Below are 20,479 nucleotides of genomic sequence, written 5' to 3'. Positions count from 1 at the left end.
AGAGAACCATCCACAGCAAAAGACACCCATTGGAATCATCGTGCTGACACTGTCAATGAGCTAATCCAATTAGGATAAACTACTCCTGCTTTTTCCTCATATCCCTCCAAACGTTCCCTTTTCAAGTATATATATCTGATTGGCTTTTAGAAATTATGATTGTATCTGCTTCCACCAGACTTTCCGAGTGTATTCCAGAGTGTAATAATTCACGTGTAAAAAAAAAAAAATTCTCATCTCTCTCTTTCCCCCACCGCTCCGACTTTGACACCAATAACCTTCAATCTGTGTTCTCTGATTGTTCAGTTAATGAAGGCCAGATTCCAGCAGCAAGGCCTCCCTCCAACTCTCATGTTGTAATCCGGTGCTTCCTGAGCTCCCGGAGTGACGGGACAGTTTACGACGTGCCCGCCAACTGTTCCAGAAACACATGACCAATTCTTTGCAGCGGACTCACTCTTGGCCAGCTGGTTAGTACAGGGTTTTGCGTGGGAGAGCCCTGGGCAAAGAGAGAGACTGCCTCTTCCCATTGATGTTTTACAGTATGGTGGCCACCACTACGCACAATTATTGCACACAGCATTCTTTTTACTCATTTGCAAAATCGTGAGCATTCTGGCAAGGCTCGCAATTATTGATCAGCCCTAACGGAGTAGCTTGCTGGGCCATTTCAGAGGGCAAATAAAGTCAGCCATGTAGAATCATAGGAAAAAGACAGAAAATACTGGAAAAACTCAGCAGGTCTGGCAGCATCTGTGGAGAGAGAAAGAGAATTAATGTTTCGAGTTCATACGATTCTTCTTCAGTGTTAAAGAGAGGGAGAAATTTGATGGATAATATATTGTATAAGAGGGGATGCAGCAAAGTGGAAGGTCATTGAATGATTCTAGCACAGGATGAGGCCGTCCAGCCTGTTGATCTGTACTGGCTCTCAGAGAGCAATTCAGCTAATCCCACTCTCTACCTTTTCCTCGTGGGCTCATTGCTGGGGGCCTGGAGTCATGTATAGGCCAGAATGGGTGAGGAGGGCAGATTTCCTTCTCTAAAGGACATCAGCGAGTCAGATGTTCTTTTTTTTGAGAATCTGGTTGTTTCATGATGACTATTAAAGATGTTAGCTTTTTAACTTCAGAGATTTTGAAGTAACTGAGTTTAAACTTTGCAACTGTGGTGGTGGATTTTAAACTCAACATACCGGGTCTCCAGGAGCACTGTGCTACTATCATGCAGCCCCTTTACACCCAAGATAATCTGACAAACACAGCAAGCACACTTACCGTCTCCAAGCAGGTGCTGTATACTCGACAAGTATTGCTGCTGTACCTCAGGAGGAGCTAAAGGGGCCTGCGACACAAGCAAAATACAACGTGAATGTGCAATGCTACCGGCCGACAATAAGGTGTAGCAGAAAAAACTAAGTGTTAAAGCACCTTATTCCACGTCCTACAACAATAAAAGCACCTTATATTTATGTTTATATTTTCTAACCTGTTCTCTAGCTACTGACTGCATCCCTCTCCCTGGCAACAGTGAGATTAAGCCAGACCGTTTGCAACCTTGGCGTCAGAATTGATCCATGGCAGCACGGCGACACAGTGGTTAGCACTGCTGCCTCACAGCTTAGCACTGCTGCCTCACAGCTTCGAGGTCCCAGGTTCGATCCCGGCCCTGGGTCACTGTCCGTGTGGAGTTTGCACATTCTCCATGTGTTTGCATGGGTTTCACCCCCACAACTCAAAGATGTGCAGGCTAGGTGGATTGGCCACGCTAAATTGCCACTTAATTGAAAAAATTATTGGGTACACTAAATTTAATTTAAAAAATAATTGATCCTGAGTAGCTTACAACCTCATATTTGTGTCACCACTAAAATCGTGTACATACAACTTAGCACCTGTAACATAATGAAAAGTCCGAAGACACTTCACAGTATCATTATAAAGTATGGTGCTGAGCCATATACAGAGTTATTAGGTCCAGAGGTCAAAATCTTGGTTAAAGTTGTCAGCTTTAAGGAATGTATTTAAGGAGGAGAGAGATAGAGAGGCGGAGAGGTTTAGGGAGAGAATTGCAGAGCTTAGTGTCCGAGCGGGGGTTACAAACGAGGCCAGGTTTAGAGGAGCGCCGATACCCCGGAGCGTTGTGAGACTGGAGGAGAGTACAAGGATAGGGAGTGGGAGGTCAGGGAGGGTTCTGAAAACAAGGATGGGTTTTTAAATTAGCATGTCCCTGGAGCGGGAGTCAATGTAGGTCAGCGAGCACGTGGGTGATCAGCAAACTTGTTTGAGTGCAAGTTGAGATATGGGCAGCAGAGTTTTGGATGAGCTCAGCTATCGGAGGGTAGAATGTGGGAGGAAAGGTAAAGTGTGTTTGAATAGTCATGTCTGGAGGTAACAAAGGCACGAACGAGGTTTTCAGCAGCAAATGAGCTGAGGCAGGGACAAAGTTGTGGAGGTGGAAATAGGCAGTCTTCACGATGGTGTGAATATGGGGTTGGAGCGCATCTTGGCGTCACATGTGATATCAATGTTGCAAACAGACTGGTTTAATCTTAGACAGTGGCCAGGGAGAGGGGTGGAGTCGGTTACTAGGGAACGGAGTTCAGAGCAGGTACCGAAAACAATGGACAACGTTTAATCGGAGGAAATTTCTGCTCACCCAGTACTGGATGTGGGATAAGCAGTCTGGTCATTTAATTCAATAGCAAGGGCCCATGCAGGAAGTAGCTCTTCTACAATCCCTGTCAGGAATGTAAATGTTTGATAATTTCATTGTTATCCAGAAAATCCCTTGTTCATCGGGTATTGCAGTATTTAATCCTGCCATGAGGTGGTGCTGGAGAACAGGATACATATCTGTGAGCATTTGAGTGGAATCGCATGAAATAACTGGATGGTGGTAATCGCAACATGCATGAAATGAAACTAAATCAACTTGGAAGTGTGCGCCGGCCGTTGTTGCTCAAGAACAGAGCAGATGTCTGCGCACAGCAAGATCCCATAAAGAAGAATGTCACGAGTGATCATTTGTGGGACTGCTAGTTGATGGAGGATTGTTGGTTAGGGCACTGCAGGACCCCTGATTTGATGGACAAGGAGATTCCAACAAGAGGACTGAAAATGTGCGGCATCTGTGGGAGAGATGGACACAGTTAATGTTTCAGTTCTGACAAAAAGCTCATCAACCCGAGACCTTCGCTCTGTTTCTCTCTCCGGATGCTGCCACATCTGCCGCGTGTTTCCACCATTTTCTGGTCCCATTTCAGATTCCTGGCACCCACTGTATCTTGCGTGTGGAGCAGATTCCAAACTGGGTCGGAAGAAAAATGCAGCGCTTTCTTTGCGGACTAGATTATGTGCTCGTGTTCTAGAATGGGCCTTGAGCCCACTACTTACTGACCCATTGCAGAAACTGGCACAGGGATTACTGCCATTTTATGTCGCGATTCCACTCAATGCTCACAGATATCTACCCTGTTCACAGTGTCACCTCATGGTACGATTAAGTACTGCAGTGGTTATATTGTCTTTGCCCTTTATATACTGCAATCACAGAAAATATAGTGAAGAGGCCCTTCGGCCCATCTGTTCTGTACCGACACATGAAAATCATCTGGCCTATCTACCTAATCCCATTTGCTAACACTTGGCCCGTAGCCTTGAATGTTATCACGTGCCAGGTGCTCATCCGTGTACTTTGTAAAGGATGAGTGATAATTGAGTGATTCTTTGGGTTCTGGGTCGATGAAATTATCAATCATTAACATTCCCGATAGACGGGTAGATGGGTTATTTTCTGCAGCTTCCTTTCCAGTGAATTAAACACAATCTAAACACGGGTGAAAAGGCTGGAAACTGAATGGGCACTCGAGTCTAAACGTGCTGCTTCATAACACAAAATGCTGGAAATATTCATCAGGCCTGCCACCATCTGTACAGAGAAAAGGTAGATTAATGTCCAGGCTCAGATCTTTCATCAAGGCACTCTGACAAAGAGTCCTTAAATTCTCATCGTCGTTTACAAGTCCCTCTATAGCCTTGCCCCGCTATCTCTGTGGTGGCGAGATACAGCTCACTGAGGGAGTCCGGGTTGTTGTGGCAGCATGCACTTTTACATGTGGGTTGCAGTCTGGAGCTGTGGACAGTGACTGTAGAGGCTACAATGTTCTTTCCATCACAAGGCTGACCAGGAATATCTCTGGGGGAGAACGCCTGTCATTTGTGTGCTGGATGGATTTGCACGTTGATAAGCCATCTGTTTGGCTGCATTACGAACGCACCTTCCTTAGTCATCAGGTCCTGGAGTGTGTCTTGAACTCAGAACCTTTGGCTCAGCGGAGGCAGGGACACGACCCACTGCACAAGACCTCACATTCTTACCTATGTAACCTCCAATCCTGGAGATACTGCAATTCTGGTTCTTACGAACCCATAATTTTAGTCACCTCAGTTCATAATTGTGCCTGCAGTTGCCTCGGCTATAAAATCTGGAATTCCCTCTCAAAACGTCTTTCCTCCCTTTAGAGCCTCCTTAAACCCATCTCTCTGAGCCTTATCTGGCTTGATCTCCTTATTTGGCTTGGTATCAATGTGGTTTGGTAACACTCCAGGGAAGCACTTGAGACATTTTACGCTGATGGTGCTTTATAAATGGGAGTTATTGCTGACAGCACGGTAGCCTTGTGGATAGCACAATTGCTTCACAGCTCCAGGGTCCCAGGTTCAATTCTGGCTTGGGTCACTGTCTGTGCGGAGTCTGCATATCCTCCCCGTGTGTGCGTGGGTTTCCTCCGGGTGCTCCGGTTTCCTCCCACAGTCCAAAGATGTGCGGGTTAGGTGGATTGGCCGTGATAAATTGCCCTTAGTGTCCAAAATTGCCCTTAGTATTGGGTGGGGTTACTGGGTTATGGGGATAGGGTGGCGGTGTTGACCTTGGGTATGGTGCTCTTTCCAAGAGCCGGTGCAGACTCGATGGGCTGAATGGCCTCCTTCTGCGCTGTAAATTCTATGATGATATATTTTCTCTTCATAGTTGCCTGTTGGGATCTGTACATTTACAGCATTTTCTGTTGTTTTTATTTTCAGCCGTTTGTCGATTATTTTCCTTTTAACTCACTGTTCAGTACAACGCCAGGGTGAACTTACAGTGCCATTCTTGCCAACTGTTGCGTTGTCCAGGTAGATATATCCTCCGATGATGTTTAATTGGACTCGTAAGAGGACCACTAGCATGCAGGTACTGTAGACAGCCACGATGCTCCGGCTGAAACCTTGAGAGGCAAAACAGGGAGCGAGTGGGGGAAAAGGAAGAAAAGAGGAATGAAAATTTGTACAGAGAATAATGGACTATACATTTGAATTAGGAGCAGTGGGCCACTCGGCCCCTCGAGCCTGCTCCGCCATTCAATGAGATCATGGCTGATCTAAGTCTAACCTCAACCCCACATTCCCGCCTACCCCCGATAACTTTTCACCCCCTTGTTGATAAGGAATCTATCTCTTTCTTCCTCAAAAACATTCAAAGAATCTGCGTCCACTGCCTTTTGAGGAAGAGAGTTCCAGAGACTCTCAACCCTCAGAGAAAAGGTTTCTTCTCATCTACGTTTTAAATGAGCGACCTCTTATTTTTAAACAGTGACCCTTAATTCTAGTTTCTCCCACAAGAGGAAACAACTTCTCCACATCCACCCTGCCAGTACCCATCAGGATCATAAAGGTTTTGATCAAGTCGCCTCTTACACTTATAAACTCCTGTGAATACAAACATAACCTCTCCAACCTTTCCCCATAAGACAACCCGTCCAGTAAACCTTCTTTGAACTGATTTCCTTTACATCTCACCTGTCGCAAAGACCTACAGTTTATGGAGAAATAAGAAGCCATAGCCAGTTATACTGAAACATGACTGATAACAGAGGATTGCGTTAACGGAGACCTCTCAGTGAGCTGTGTGAATGGAAGCACCGTTTAATACAGCATTTCAATTTATTTCAGGGTCTCACTGCTGTACCACCAAGATGTTCCTCAATCCAAACACACCCAAGAATCTCACCCCCAAATCTTGGGTGGATTTCCATCAGCACATATCAATTCAAGGTAAGGGTGTGGTGAATGTATTCACCTGAATATGAGCTGTCTGTATAGTACTGTGACCTATGGCCAGGAAATGGTAATACGATCTACTTCCAGTTATTGTACTAAACCCCGGTGGGCTCCGCCTCTGGCTCCGCCCCCCCGGGGCGATATATAGACCTGCTGCCTGTGGGCGGCACTCATTTGTACAGCAGACACTGACAGGCACGTTCCTGGATAATAAAGCCTTATGTTCACTCGTTATCATAGTCTCGCAGTGAATTGATGGTATATCAAAGGGTTCCAGCACTGATATTCCTCAGGATAATGTTCGTAGTGGACTGCCCTCACAACATGACGAGTTCCAGTCTGTACCGGTGGGAAACATCCATGTTAAACTCAAGCTATGGGTAAATGAAACAAAATAGAAACCTAGCTTACTTATAATCCTCAGATCTTCCCAGATCTCCAACTTGTTGGTAGGTCTGAAAAAAAGACATGAAAGCAAAACATTACAATTGACCTAGACACATTCAATCTGTATACTAGAGGGGCTTTAAATACCTGTCGGAACTGACAGAGGCCCTGAGCAGATAATAGAAACTGAATATGGAAAGAAAGACTTGCATTTATACAGTGCCTTTCACAATCTCAGGACCCCAATGCACTTCACTGCTTGACCTGTAGTGTACTGTCAGAAATGAGGCAGAAAACTTGTACACAGCCTAGTCTCACACAAAGCTAATGGTCAAATAAACTGTTTTAGTGTTAAATCCAGGATGATCAAGAGTTCCATCCACTAGCCTCTTTTTGTGCTGTATGACGCTATGAGTTACTAGTGTCAGAGAATCTAGCTGGGAGCCAAGCCTTTAGCCAAGCTGCCTATGCATCTCTCAGTTTGGAACGGGTAACCTTAGATTTTACAGCGTGCAATAATACATTGCATTTACTTACAATAAACGGACGCTTTTAGCTCAGCCACGAGTCCCTGAGAAGTTGCTTCAGGTTCAGGCAAGGCCAGCGCAAACTGTCTGCTGTCACTCAAAGCCTAGATCATGCATGAAGGATGAGCACTTGGCTGTCTGTCTGTCAGTCAGCCAGTATCCATGGAACGGTATCTCAGCACAAGTCAGTGCTTTTGGAGAGATCAAATTGGGCAACTGACGACTTCACTGGTTACAAATGAAACCTGATCTTTGTAAAACTTGATGTTTGGGGAACATGAGGCTTATTGAAGCTCGCCCCTCTAGCATTCCAACACTCCCAGCCCAGCATCCCGAAGGTCTCGATCTCTCCTGGCCAAGTTAGTATTTTACGTCATCCAGTTACCCACCTCCCTAGCAGTTTTTACGGACAAGGACATAGGGACAGGAGGAGACCATTTAGCCCCTCGAGTCTGTTCCTATTCAATGAGATCCTGGCTGATCTGTAACCTAGCTCGACATATCCATCATTTGTTCCAAATCCCTTAATACCTTTGATTAACAAAAATCTATCACTCCCAGCTTTAAAGTGATCATTTGACCTCGTATCAATTTGAGGAAGAGAATTCTAAACTTCTCCCACACTTTGCGCGAGGAAGTGTTTTTACTAATTTCACTCTTGATTTGCCACTCCAGTTTGCTCCAAGTCCCAGACTATCCAGCCAGTGGATATAGTTTCTATGCATCTATCCTACTTGTTCTCCTTAATATCTTGAAAAATTCAACCAAATCACCCCTTTATCTTCTCGGTTAGGAGGGAACACAGCCCTATTTTGCACAATCTCTTCTTGTAATTAACCCTTGGGAGTCCAGGTATCATTCTGGTAAATCTATGCTGCACCTCCTCCGAGGCCAATATGTCTTTCCTAAGGTGCAGTGCCCAGAACTACTCATGCTACCTCCAGGTGAAGTACTTTGCAGCGCAGAAACAAGTCATTTGGCCATAGTGATCTCTGCCAGTGTTTATACTTCACTCAAGCCTCCTGCTAAACTGTACAAGGTTAGATTTGTCTCATTTTTATTTGCATCCGGCTCCTTTGCACTTTCTGGCTGCTCTTGTCTGCACCAGCTCCAATGCTTGTATATATGTCTGCAAGGTGGAATCCTGTTGTGGACTACCCGAGTATGATTGACCAGTGTACTAGACCAGTTCAAGAATGCCTCTTGTGCACAAGCATTGCCATTAGTGTTAAAGCAGCAGTTATTACTCACAGGAAGCTCTTTGCTCTATTCCTTGCATTACCTGTTTTTCAGCAGGCCAGTGAGGCTCTCTGAATTCAGATGCAGCATGATTGCTTCCCTCAGGGTCGGCAGCATCGACAGCACTGGGAATACAAAGACAGACAAGCATGAGGAGCTGATCGGAGGCTTTGCCACTCGGTCGGGTCTTCTCGCTGCAAGTCCTGACCATGGATGAAGGGCAAAGACAGCAAATTATCACAGAACGCTTACTTAGAGAATAATGAAGTTCAGTAGCGCCAATGATCAGAGAAATTATACATGTTCGACATGACGAACGATCGTATCTCCATTCTGTTGTTTTTTTTATATAGTTTTAAGCGGTTACCACTTCATTAAGCCACTGGTGTTTGAGGTAGGGAGGTCAATAAGTGAGAAGGGGAAGGGAGCAGAAAGTATTAAAGGGCTTGCAGTGTTAACTCAAAAACTGAGCTGGCATGAAGCATGAGGTATCACAGACATATCTACAATTTGCATTGTATAAGGGAGGCAGAGATTTTCTATTATTTTATATATACACCCTGGTTTATGACCACAGGGACTGCAGTGGTTCAAGGAGTTCCGCCACCATTTTTGCAAGAGCAATAAATGCCAATCTTGCCACTGATGCTCATGTCCTCAAAATTAATTTAAAAAACAATTCTCCCCTCTTCTCTGGAAGTTCTGAGCCCTTTGCCAGTTGCTGGCAATCTCCTGGTAGCTGACCCAAGTGGGCCTGACAAAAACTTCTGACGGGCTATCTGACCACACGGACTTGGGGCTAAAGAGAGGGAAGGGGGAGTCGTAGTCAGACCCAATTCCATCCAAGTCCCACAACTGCACTTCCCAACTGAGCCCAATGGATTGTCACCCAGAGCTTTCAAAAGGGAACTGGATAACTGTTTGAGGGAGAAACAATTTCAGGGATATGGAGAAAGAACAGAGCAAGTGAGACTAACTGGATTATTTAATGCTGACATGTTGCTGAACTTTTTCATCCTGCATTCATCAGGACATATGAAGAGGATGCTGTTGGTTGGTAAGTCAACTCTCACTGGCCGAGGCGTTGCCAGTACCCGAGAGCTTGGAAAGCCTACAGTTCCCCACTGCCTGTGCCTTAGTAATCCCTCAGCCAGTCAGTCAACTTGCCAACCAATCAGCATCCTTTACTCCTCCAGCAACATTGTGATTGTCTGCAATTTGATATTCTTGCATTTGCCCTGAGGCGTGCAATGCGAAAAGTTCAGCAACCCGTCTCTCTTTTTAGCAGTATTCATGTTCTGTGATACCAAGCGACTATTTGTATAACTAGCTTGCTCTTCAAAAGCACTGGTGCAGATTTGATGGGCCGAATGGCATCCTTCTGTGTGATGCCATTCTATGTTACTATATTTCGCGGAGCATGAGCCTTGGGTGATTTTGCCCTCATTGAGCCAGGAACACTGCAAATCTCCACAAGCCAGAAACAAGTTCATTCAGCAAATCAGAGGGATCAGTCCACTGATCTTTCTGATCTGCATTGATCGGCTACTCAGCAGATAAACTCACTGAGCCATTGCTGAGATTGATAATTCTATGTGATCTTTTTTTTTAAACAAACAATTTTATTGAGGTATTATTTGGCTTTGCAAACAGTTACAGATAACAGAAATGTGCAAACATCAATTTAAAACCAATACTTAAATCAAACCATACTGCACATGCCCGCTCCTCTCCCCTAGACACTACCCGCCTATTTATCCCTCCTACTCTACTCTAATCTCCCCCCCACCTCCCCCCTGCTGACGTTCACTCTCCTGCGAAGAAGTCGATGAATGGTTGCCACCTTCGGGCGAACCCCAGTACAGATCCCCTCAAGGCGAACTTAATTTTTTCCATACCCAGAAAACTTGACATGTCCGAAAGTCATAGTTTGGTCTTTGGGGGTTTTGAGTCCCTCCATGCCAGCAGTATTCGGCGCCGGGCTATTAGGGAAGCAAAGGCCAGAACATCGGCCTCTTTCTCCCCCTGGACTCCCAGGTCTTCCGAAACCCCGAAAATTGCCACCCCTGGACTCATCACCACCCTTGTTTTCAGCACCCGGGACATGACCCCCGCAAATCCCTCCCAGTACCCCCTAAGCTTAGGACATGCCCAAAACATGTGAACATGGTTCGCTGGTCCTTCCACGCATCTAGCGCACTTGTCCTCTACCCCAAAGAATTTGCTCATCCGAGCTACCGTCATGTTTTAAATTTCAGGAGTTTAAATTAATTTATATTAAGATAGTATTGTGCAGTGTAGGTTAACAAGGGCTGCCCCACCCACTCACATAACTGGTTGGCAGTTAAGTGTCAGTCACTTCAATCTACTTTGATCTAAAAGCAGGTGGGGGAGGGGAGTCAATTCAGGACAGTTTAAAAAGAGCCACTTGTAAACTCACTCCCAGTGAGTTCTCCCAGTGAGACAGAGAAGACAGCCAGGAGTGAGGCAGCAAAGAGTGAGTTTGGGAATTTGAATCGAGGTGGGAATTCAAAGCTGGGTGGGGAGGAAGTGCTTTTTGTGACTGGTAAGTAGTGTTTCTGTTTTTCTGCTTCTTTTCATTGGTATATTTATTTATTTTTTTCTTCATTGTTTATTTATTTATTTAAATTTTTTGGGCGGGAAATTGAAATTGTTGAAGTTAGCCAAAGGTTTAAGACATGGCAGGAGATCTCAGTCCCGTGTCATGCTCCTCGTGTGCGATGTGGGAGCTTAGGGACACGTCCACTGTCCCTGGCTCCTTCACGTGCATGAAGTGTGTCCAGTTGCAGCTCCTGTTTGACCGCTTGACGGCTCTGGAGCTGCGGATGGACTCACTTTGGAGCGTCCGCGATGCTGAGGACGTCGTGGATAGCACGTTTAGCGAGTTGGTCACACCGCAGGTGAAAGGTACTGAGGGAGATAGTAAATGGGTGACCAAAAGACAGAGCAAGAGTAGGAAGGCAGTGCAGGTGTCCTCTGCGGTCATCTCCCTGCAAAACAGATATACCGCTTTGGATACTGTTGAGGGAGATGGCTCACCAGGGGAAGACAGCAGCAGCCAGGTTCATGGCACCGTGGCTGGCTCAGCTGCACAGCTGGGCAGGAAGAAGAATGGCAGGGCTATAGTGATAGGGGACTCAATTGTAAGGGGAATAGACAGGCGGTTCTGCGGACGCAATCGAGACTCCAGGATGGTATGTTGCCTCCCTGGTGCAAGGGTCAAGGATGTCTCGGAGCGGCTGCAGGACATTCTGGGGGGGGGGGGGGGGAGGGGGGGGGGGGGGGGGGGAGAGAAACAGCCAGCTGTCGTGGTGCACATAGGCACCAACGATATAGGTAAAAAATGGGACGAGGTCCTACAAGCTGAATTTAGGGAGCTAGGAGTTAAACTAAAAAGTAGGACCTCAAAGGTAGTAATCTCAGGATTGCTACCAGTGCCATGAGCTAGTCAGAGTAGGAATGTCAGGATAGAGAGGATGAATACGTGGCTCGAGAGATGATCCAAGAGGGAGGGATTCAAATTCCTGGGACATTGGAACCGATTCTGGGGGAGGTGGGACCAGTACAAACCAGACGGTCTGCACCTGGGCAGGACTGGAACCGATGTCCTAGGGGGGGTGTTTGCTAGAGCTGTTGGGTAGAGTTTAAACTAATGTGGCAGGGGGATGGGAACCAATGCAGGAAGTTGGAAGGTAGTAAAACAGGGACAGAAATAAAAGGCAGTAAGGGGGAAAGTGTCAGGCAGAGAAGCCATAGTCAAAAATCAAAAAGGGCGACAGTACAAGGTACAGTGACTGAGGGGAGCTCAGTGAATAGGACCAGGAATACTAAAAGAAAGAAAACGGGAAGTGAAAACATTAATGGTAAGCGACGTGGCAGGTTGTTACAGGAAGATATGGGTTCGACGACAAGGAAAATTAGGAGACAGGTTAAGAGGAAATATAACTTAGGAGAGGTTACTGATCGAGGTGTTAAGATTAAGAACAGAGGTAAAAAAGCCTACATAAGTGTACTTTACCTGAATGCTCGTAGTATTCGGAATAAGGTAAATGAGTTGATGGCGCAAATCATCGTGAATGACTATGATTTAGTGGCCATTACTGAAACATGGTTAAAGGATGGTCACGACTGGGAGTTAAATATCCGAGGGTATCAAACTTTTCGGAAGGACAGAGTGGATGGTAAGGGAGTTGGTGTAGCTCTGTTATTTAAGGATGACATCCGGGCAACAGTAAGGGATGACATCGGTGCTATGGAGGATAAGGTTGAATCCATTTGGGTGGAAATCAGGAATAGTAAGGCGAAAAAGTCACTGATAGGAGTAATCTATAGGCCACCAAATAGTAACATTATGGTGGGGCAGGCAATAAACAAAGAAATAACTGATGCATGTAGAAATGGTACAGCAGTTATCATGGGGGATTTTAATTTACATGTTGATTGGTTTAACCAGGTCGGTCAAGGCAGCCTTGAGGAGGAGTTTATAGAATGTATCCGCGATAGTTTCCTCGAACGGTATGTAATGGAACCTACGAGGGAACAAGCGGTCCTAGATCTGGTCCTACAAAGAACAAAGAAATGTACAGCACAGGAACAGGCCCTTCGGCCCTCCAAGCCCGTGCCGACCATACTGCCCGACTAAACTACAATCTTCTACACTTCCTGGGTCCGTATCCTTCTATTCCCATCCTATTCATATATTTGTCAAGATGCCCCTTAAATGTCCCTATCGTCCCTGCTTCCACTACCTCCTCCGGTAGTGAGTTCCAGGCACCCACTACCCTCTGCGTAAAAAACTTGCCTCGTACATCTACTTTTGTGTAATGTGTAATGAGACAGGATTGATTCAGGATCTCATAGTTAGGGATCCTCTCGGAAGGAGCGATCGCAATATGGTGGAATTTAAAATACAGATGGAGGGTGAGAAGGTAAAATCAAGCACGAGTGTTTTGTGCTTAAACAAAGGAGATTACAATGGGATGAGAGAAGAACTAGCTAAGGTAGACTGGGAGCAAAGACTTTATGGTGAAACAGTTGAGGAACAGTGGAGAACCTTCCAAGTGATTTTTCACAGTGCCCAGCAAAGGTTTATACCAACAAAAAGGAACAACGGTAAAAAGAGGGAAAATCGACCGTGGATATCTAAGGAAATAAGGGAGAGTATCAAATTGAAGGAAAAAACATACAAAGTAGCAAAGATCAGTGGGAGACTAGAGGACTGGGAAATCTTTAGGGGGCAACAGAAAGCTACTAAAAAAGCTATAAAGAAGAGTAAGAGAGATTATGAGAGTAAACTTGCTCAGAATATAAAAACAGATAGTAAAAGTTTCTACAAATACATGAAACAAAAAAGAGTGGCTAAGGTAAATATTGGTCCTTTAAAGGATGAGAAGGGAGATTTAATAATAGGAGATGAGGAAATGGCTGAGGAACTGAACAGGTTTTTTGGGTCGGTCTTCACAGTGGAAGACACAAATAACATGCCAGTGACTGATGGAAATGAGGCTATGACAGGTGAGGACCTTGAGAGGATTGATATCACCAAGGAGGTAGTGATGGGCAAGCTAATGGGGCTAAAGGTAGACAAGTCTCCTGGCCCTGATGGGATGCATCCCAGAGTGCTAAAAGAGATGGCTAGGGAAATTGCAAATGCACTAGTGATAATTTACCAAAACTCACTAGACTCTGGGGTGGTCCCGGCGGATTGGAAATTAGCAAACGTGACACCACTGTTTAAAAAAGGAGGTAGGCAGAAAGTGGGTAATTATAGGCCAGTGAGCTTAACTTCAGTAGTAGGGAAGATGCTGGAATCTATCATCAAGGAAGAAATAGCGAGGCATCTGGATGGAAATTGTCCCATTGGACAGACGCAGCATGGGTTCATAAAGGGCAGGTCGTGCCTAACTAATTTAGTGGAATTTTTTGAGGACATTAACAGTGCGGTAGATAACAGGGAGCCAATGGATGTGGTATATCTGGATTTCCAGAAAGCCTTTGACAAGGTGCCACACAAAAGGTTGTTGCATAAGATAAAGATGCATGGCATTAAGGGGAAAGTAGTAGCATGGATAGAGGATTGGTTAATTAATAGAAAGCAAAGAGTGGGGATTAATGGGTGTTTCTCTGGTTGGCAATCAGTAGCTAGTGGTGTCCCTCAGGGATCAGTGTTGGGCCCACAACTGTTCACAATTTACATAGATGATTTGGAGTTGGGGACCAAGGGCAATGTGTCCACGTTTGCAGACGACACTAAGATAAGTGGTAAAGCAAAAAGTGCAGAGGATACTGGAAGTCTGCAGAGGGATTTGGATAGGCTGAGTGAATGGGCTAGGGTCTGGCAGATGGAATACAATGTTGACAAATGTGAGGTTATCCATTTTGGTCGGAATAACAGCAAAAGGGATTATTATTTAAATGATAAAATATTAAAACATGCTGCTGTGCAGAGAGACCTGGGTGTGCTAGTGCATGAGTCGCAGAAAGGTGGTTTTCAGGTGCAACAGGTGATTAAGAAGGCAAATGGAATTTTGTCCTTCATTGCTAGAGGGATGGAGTTTAAGACTAGGGAGGTTATGCTGCAATTGTATAAGGTGTTAGTGAGGCCACACCTGGAGTATTGTGTTCAGTTTTGGTCTCCTTACATGAGAAAGGACGTACTGGCACTGGAGGGTGTGCAGAGGAGATTCACTAGGTTAATCCCAGAGCTGAAGGGGTTGGATTACGAGGAGAGGTTGAGTAGACTGGGACTGTACTCGTTGGAATTTAGAAGGATGAGGGGGGGATCTTATAGAAACATATAAGATTATGAAGGGAATAGATAGGATAGATGCAGGCAGGTTGTTTCCACTGGCGGGTGAAAGCAGAACTAGGGGGCATAGCCTCAAAATAAGGGGAAGTAGATTTAGGACTGAGTTTAGGAGGAACTTCTTCACCCAAAGGGTTGTGAATCTATGGAATTCCTTGCCCAGTGAAGCAGTAGAGGCTCCTTCATTAAATGTTTTTAAGATAAAGATAGATAGTTTTTTGAAGAATAAAGGGATTAAGGGTTATGGTGTTCGGGCCGGAAAGTGGAGCTGAGTCCACAAAAGATCAGCCATGATCTCATTGAATGGTGGAGCAGGCTCGAGGGGCCAGATGGCCTACTCCTGGTTCTTATGTTCTTATGTGGGTCTGGTGAACGACCTTAAATTGAATCAGGCCGAGCCTGGCACATGTTGCGGTTGAGTTTACCCTACTCAGGGCTCCCGCCCACAGCCCGTCCTCCATCTCGCCGCCAAGCTCCTCCTCCTATTTGAGTTTCAGTTCCTCCATCTGGGACACTTCCCCCTTCATGAGCACCTTGTAGATATCCGAGACTCTACCCTCTCCTCCTTCTTCTCTAGAGACTATTCTGTCCTGGATCCCTATTGGCGGGAGGTGTGGGAAGGATGGGACCTGTCTGCGTACAAAGTCCCGCATCTGTAAGTACCTAAAGTCATTTCCCCCTTACCAGCCCAGATTTCTCCTCCAAGCCCCTCAAACTCGCAAAGCTCCCCTCCAGGAACATATCGCCCACCCTCCCCACCGCCATGTTCGAAACCCACCATCCATGTTCCCGGGGGCGAATCGATGGTTATCATATATTGGAGCCCAGACAGATGCACCCACCCCCCCCCCCCCCCCCCCCCCCCCCCCCCCCCCCCCACATACCTCCTCCACTGGCCCCATATCCGCAGGGCCGCCCCCACAACCGGGTTGGTGGAGTACCCGGCCGGCGACAGCGGTAGGGGAGCCGTGACCAGGGCTGCCAAACTGGTGCCCCTGCACGAAGCCGCCTCCACTCGCTCCCAGATAGACCCCGTACCCACCATCCACTTCCTTATCATGGCTATGTTAGCCACCCAGTAGTAGTTGATCAGACTCGTCAATGCCAGTCCCCCCTCGCTGCGGCTCCTTTCAAGCATCGCCTTCTTCACCCGCGGGGATTTTCCCGCCCAGACAAAGCTCATGATGATTTTGCCAGTCCTTTTGAAGAAGGACCGTGGGATAAAGATCGGGAGGCACTGGAAGATGAACGGAAATCTAGGGAGGATTGTCATCTTTACAATCTGCACCCTCCCCGCCAGTGACAGCGGGAGTGCATCCCATCTCCGAAACTCCCTCTTCATTTGTTCCACCACCCTAGTCAAATTTAACTTATGCAAAACCGGCTGAACTTCCTCAATGTTTCCAGTATATTTTCCATCCCGGCCAGTGGGTCCGACACGTACAGGAGCAGGTCGTCCGCATAGAGAGAGACCCTATGTTCCACCCCCCCGCCCCCCCTTCGCAGCTCTCAACGCCTTCGCCAACGGCTCTATGGCCAGCGCAAACAGCAACGGGGAGAGTGCTGTCTGGTCCCGCGGTGTAGTCTGAAATAATATGACATTATCCTGTTCGTCCTAACGCCAGCTTTTGGGGCCTGGTACAATAGTCTGACCCAATTAACCAGTCCCTCCCCGAACCCAAACCGTCCAAACACCTCCCACAAATAGCCCCACTCCACCCGGTCGAAGGCCTTCTCAGCGTCCATTGCCACCACTGCCTCCACCTCCTTGCCCGTCGGGGGCATCATGATCACATTAAGCAATCTTCTCAAGTTAGCAGTCAGCTGCCTGCCTTTCACAAACCCGGTCTGATTGTCCCCAATCACCTCCGGTACGCAGTCCTCAATTCTAATCGCCAGGACCTTGGCCAGGAGCTTGGCATCCACATTGATCAGGGAGATTGGCCTGCATGACCCGCAGGATTCCGGGTCCTTGTCCCGCTTCAATATCAGCGAGATGGTGGCTTGCAACATCGAAGGCGGTAGGGTCCCTCTGTCCTTTGCCTCATTAAAAACCCTTGTCAGGATCGGTCCCAAAATAAGTTACAAAATAAGGGGTCTCCCATTTAAGACAAAGATGAGGAGGAATTGCTTCTCTCTGAGGGTTGTTAGTCTTTGAAATTCTCTTCACAAAGAAGTTAGGTCATTGAATATAGTGAAGGCTGAGTTAGATGGATTTCTGATAGATTAATGACCTTGCCAGTGACGCTCACATCCCATTATGGGGGTGCAGGCAGGAAAGTGGAATTAAGACAACAATCAGATCAGCCCGGATCTTAGTAAATAGCAGAGCAGGCTCGATGGGCTGAATGGCCTACTCCTATTTATTATGATCACCTGTCCTGATAAAACGGTGCATCACGGGGTAGCACGGTAGCCTTGTGGATAGCACAATTGCTTCACAGCTCCAGGGTCCCAGGTTCGATTCCAGCTTGGGTCACTGTCTGTGCGGAGTCTGCACATCCTCCCCGTGTGTGCGTGGGTTTCCTCCGGGTGCTCCGGTTTCCTCCCACAGTCCAAAGATGTGCGGGTTAGGTGGATTGGCCATGATAAATTGCCCTTAGTGTTGGGTGGGGTTACTGGGTTATGGGGATAGGGTGGCGGTGTTGACCTTGGGTAGGGTGCTCTTTCCAAGAGCCGGTGCAGACTCGATGGGCCGAATGGCCTCCTTCTGCACTGTAAATTCTATGACTCTATGACCTGACTGTAATGCACACACATTTGGAACAAGGGTCTTCACACATGGCTCTGAGTAGCCCAGTAACACGCAGACCAGCTGGTTGAGCCAAACCTAACTGGACAGTGTGCTGTTAAACCGTCTGGCTTTAACCATTAGAATCCCCATCTAACCCGGCAGTTCCCAAGCCTTGACACGGAATGTATAAGAACTAGACCGAAAAAACACAAAGTTTATCATAATAACTGGGAGCAGGAGTAGGACATCTGGCCCCTCGGGCCTACTCTGCCATTCAATGAGATCATGGTTGATCTTTTGTGGACTCAGCTCCACTTTCCGGCCTGAACACCATAACCCTTAATCCCTTTATCCTTCAAAAAACTATCTATCTTTATCTTAAAAACATTTAATGAAGGAGCCTCAACTGCTTCACTGGGCAAGGAATTCCATATATTCACAACCCTTTGGGTGAAGAAGTTCCTCCTAAACTCAGTCCTTATCATGTTCATCTTTTATCATTCTGGTAGTTGCACGATACAATTCTAATGCAGGTGCTACCAATGTGTAAATAATCTTATGCAAGGCGAGTTTCCCCAGGGGCGAGCTTGTGTACACTGTATAGTGGGGGACAATTATGTTAAAGTAGCAGGATCTTTAATCTGCATCCAACCTGCCTTTTGCCTAATGTTAGAGCGTTTCAAGTGGCTATCAGGTTCCTGGAATGGAATAGTGCTTTATTTCTCCACATGGGCCTCCAACGATGAAAGGTCACTTGGAGATTATCTGGACGTAGATTTGGAACATACGCTCCCGTAATGTCACCACACTAGGGGGCTGTGAGATTTTTTTCAGCCACAGTTGCTTTGGACTATTCAGGAGTGCAGAGTCATCACCTACCCCTTCAGGCAGAAAGAACAATTTTCTAACAGTGACAAAGGTGTTTTTACCCGTCATGTTGCAGGTCCGCTGGTTACTCTCAAAATGGTACTGCCGTCGTGCTTGTGCAATGTACTCGGCCGCTTCTTGCTCCTGTAGATCCCGGATCTTCTTTTGAGCATATTTCCCTAGCAAGTACACACCTAGGAGTAAAACCAAATCAATGCAAATCTGGTTACGCCACCTTGTTCCAAAATGTTTGCTTTTACGTCATTTAAAAACTACATTACAATAGCAACTGCATTTTAAAAACATCCGTACTTGATTGGCTCTAAAGCACCCTGGGATGTCCTGTTTTGATTCACTGGCCACTAAAAATTCACAAGACAGCAACACATGGCGACACAATAGATTTCTGAGCCAATTGCGGATTTAAGTCCTTTGGAATATTTTACTGCATTAAAGATATTAGAAGAATGAAAATTGGTTTTGTTGCAAAGAGTCATTCTTCATTCTGTGTTAAAAGAGGATATCTGCCCTCGACCACTTAGAATTCTTCACCCTTTTGCTTCTGACAATCTTATAACAAATGCAATTCTCTAGCCTGACTGTACCGATTCCGAAGGAGCACCTCAGAATTGTTACAATGCAGGAGGAAACTATTTGACCCACGGTAGCTACACTGGCTTTCTGAATTAGCATTTCACCTTGTGCCATTCTCCTGCCTTCTCCCCATAACCCTGCACATTATTTGAAAAGAAACAATTGTCTAAGTCCCTCTTGAGTGGCTCGATTTAATCTGGCTCCACCATACTCTCAGGCAGTGCATTCCAGAACCTAACCACTTGCTGCAACAAAGGTTTTTTCTCATAGCACTTTTGCAGTATCCAAAATATCAACCTATCTTTCCAATGCTGCTTGATCTGACAGAATATTTAGAAATAGTAGTTGGGGGTTCTTTATTTCCAGAGAGAGGCGGACGGGGCCTCAGATTAACATCTCATCAGATAGATGGCACCTTTGATGAAGCAGCACTCCCTCAGTTCTGGTAAATTAGTAGTTATTGGGTCCAGTGCTGAGAGGCCCCATGGCAGGAGGGGTCAGTTTGGCTGTCTGCCTCTCGTCCGCGGCCCTGTCCTGAGCCAGAATAACCATGTGGCATTGGCTGGTATGCACAATGTCTCCGTGATAGTTGGGCATCGCGAGTCTTATGAAAATGCGAATAACAAAATCCTGATTTGACAGTATCCTCGCATTTCTGGTGACGTGCAATTGTTCATTTTGTCAGCTTTTGAGAGATTAAGATTATTCTCCTCAGAGGGAAGAAGTTTAAGGGGAGAAATAATTCAGAATAATCCGTTTTTTTATTCATTGGGTGTAAGTACCGTTCACTGGGACAGCATTTATTGCACATCCCTAACTGCCCTTGATCTGAGTGGATTGCTAGCCCATTTCAGAGGGTATTTAAGAGTCAACCGCATTTCTATGGGTCTGGAGTCAGATCTAAAATAACAAAGAACAAAGAAAATTACAGCCCAGGAACAGGCCCTTCTGCCCTCCCAGCCTGCACCGATCCAGATCCTTTATCTAAACCTGTTGTTGCCTATTTTCAAAGGATCTACTTCCCTCTGTTCCCCGCCCGCAAGATGTAGGCAAGACAAGGTAAAGATGGCAGATTTCCTCCCCTAAAGGACATTTACAAAAATGGTTTCATGCGTCATCATTAGATGACAATTTGATTTATTGAATTCAAATTTCACCATCTGCTTTGGTGGAATTCAGAATGTCCAATTCACCTAACAGGCAC

At 46.1% G+C, this 20,479-nt stretch overlaps 1 protein-coding gene across 1 annotated transcript in view; it reads right to left on the bottom strand.

Annotated features, from left to right (window-relative positions):
• The window catches only part of pex3 (peroxisomal biogenesis factor 3), a 31,629-nt gene that overhangs the window by 10,353 nt on the left and 797 nt on the right, over window positions 1-20,479 (bottom strand). Inside the window, exons 2-6 of the mRNA XM_072513994.1 lie at window positions 18,744-18,875; window positions 8,298-8,379; window positions 6,513-6,556; window positions 5,145-5,269; window positions 1,278-1,344 (exon numbers count right to left, since the gene is read on the bottom strand). Of these exons, the coding sequence (XP_072370095.1) occupies window positions 1,278-1,344; window positions 5,145-5,269; window positions 6,513-6,556; window positions 8,298-8,379; window positions 18,744-18,875 (450 nt within the window). The remainder of the gene's footprint in view (window positions 1-1,277; window positions 1,345-5,144; window positions 5,270-6,512; window positions 6,557-8,297; window positions 8,380-18,743; window positions 18,876-20,479) is intronic.

This window comes from Scyliorhinus torazame, chromosome 1, assembly GCF_047496885.1.
Source record: "Scyliorhinus torazame isolate Kashiwa2021f chromosome 1, sScyTor2.1, whole genome shotgun sequence".
Lineage (NCBI taxonomy): Eukaryota > Metazoa > Chordata > Chondrichthyes > Carcharhiniformes > Scyliorhinidae > Scyliorhinus > Scyliorhinus torazame.
Note: the sequence above shows the minus strand (reverse complement) of the source record. Positions and strands in the feature narration are given on the sequence as shown.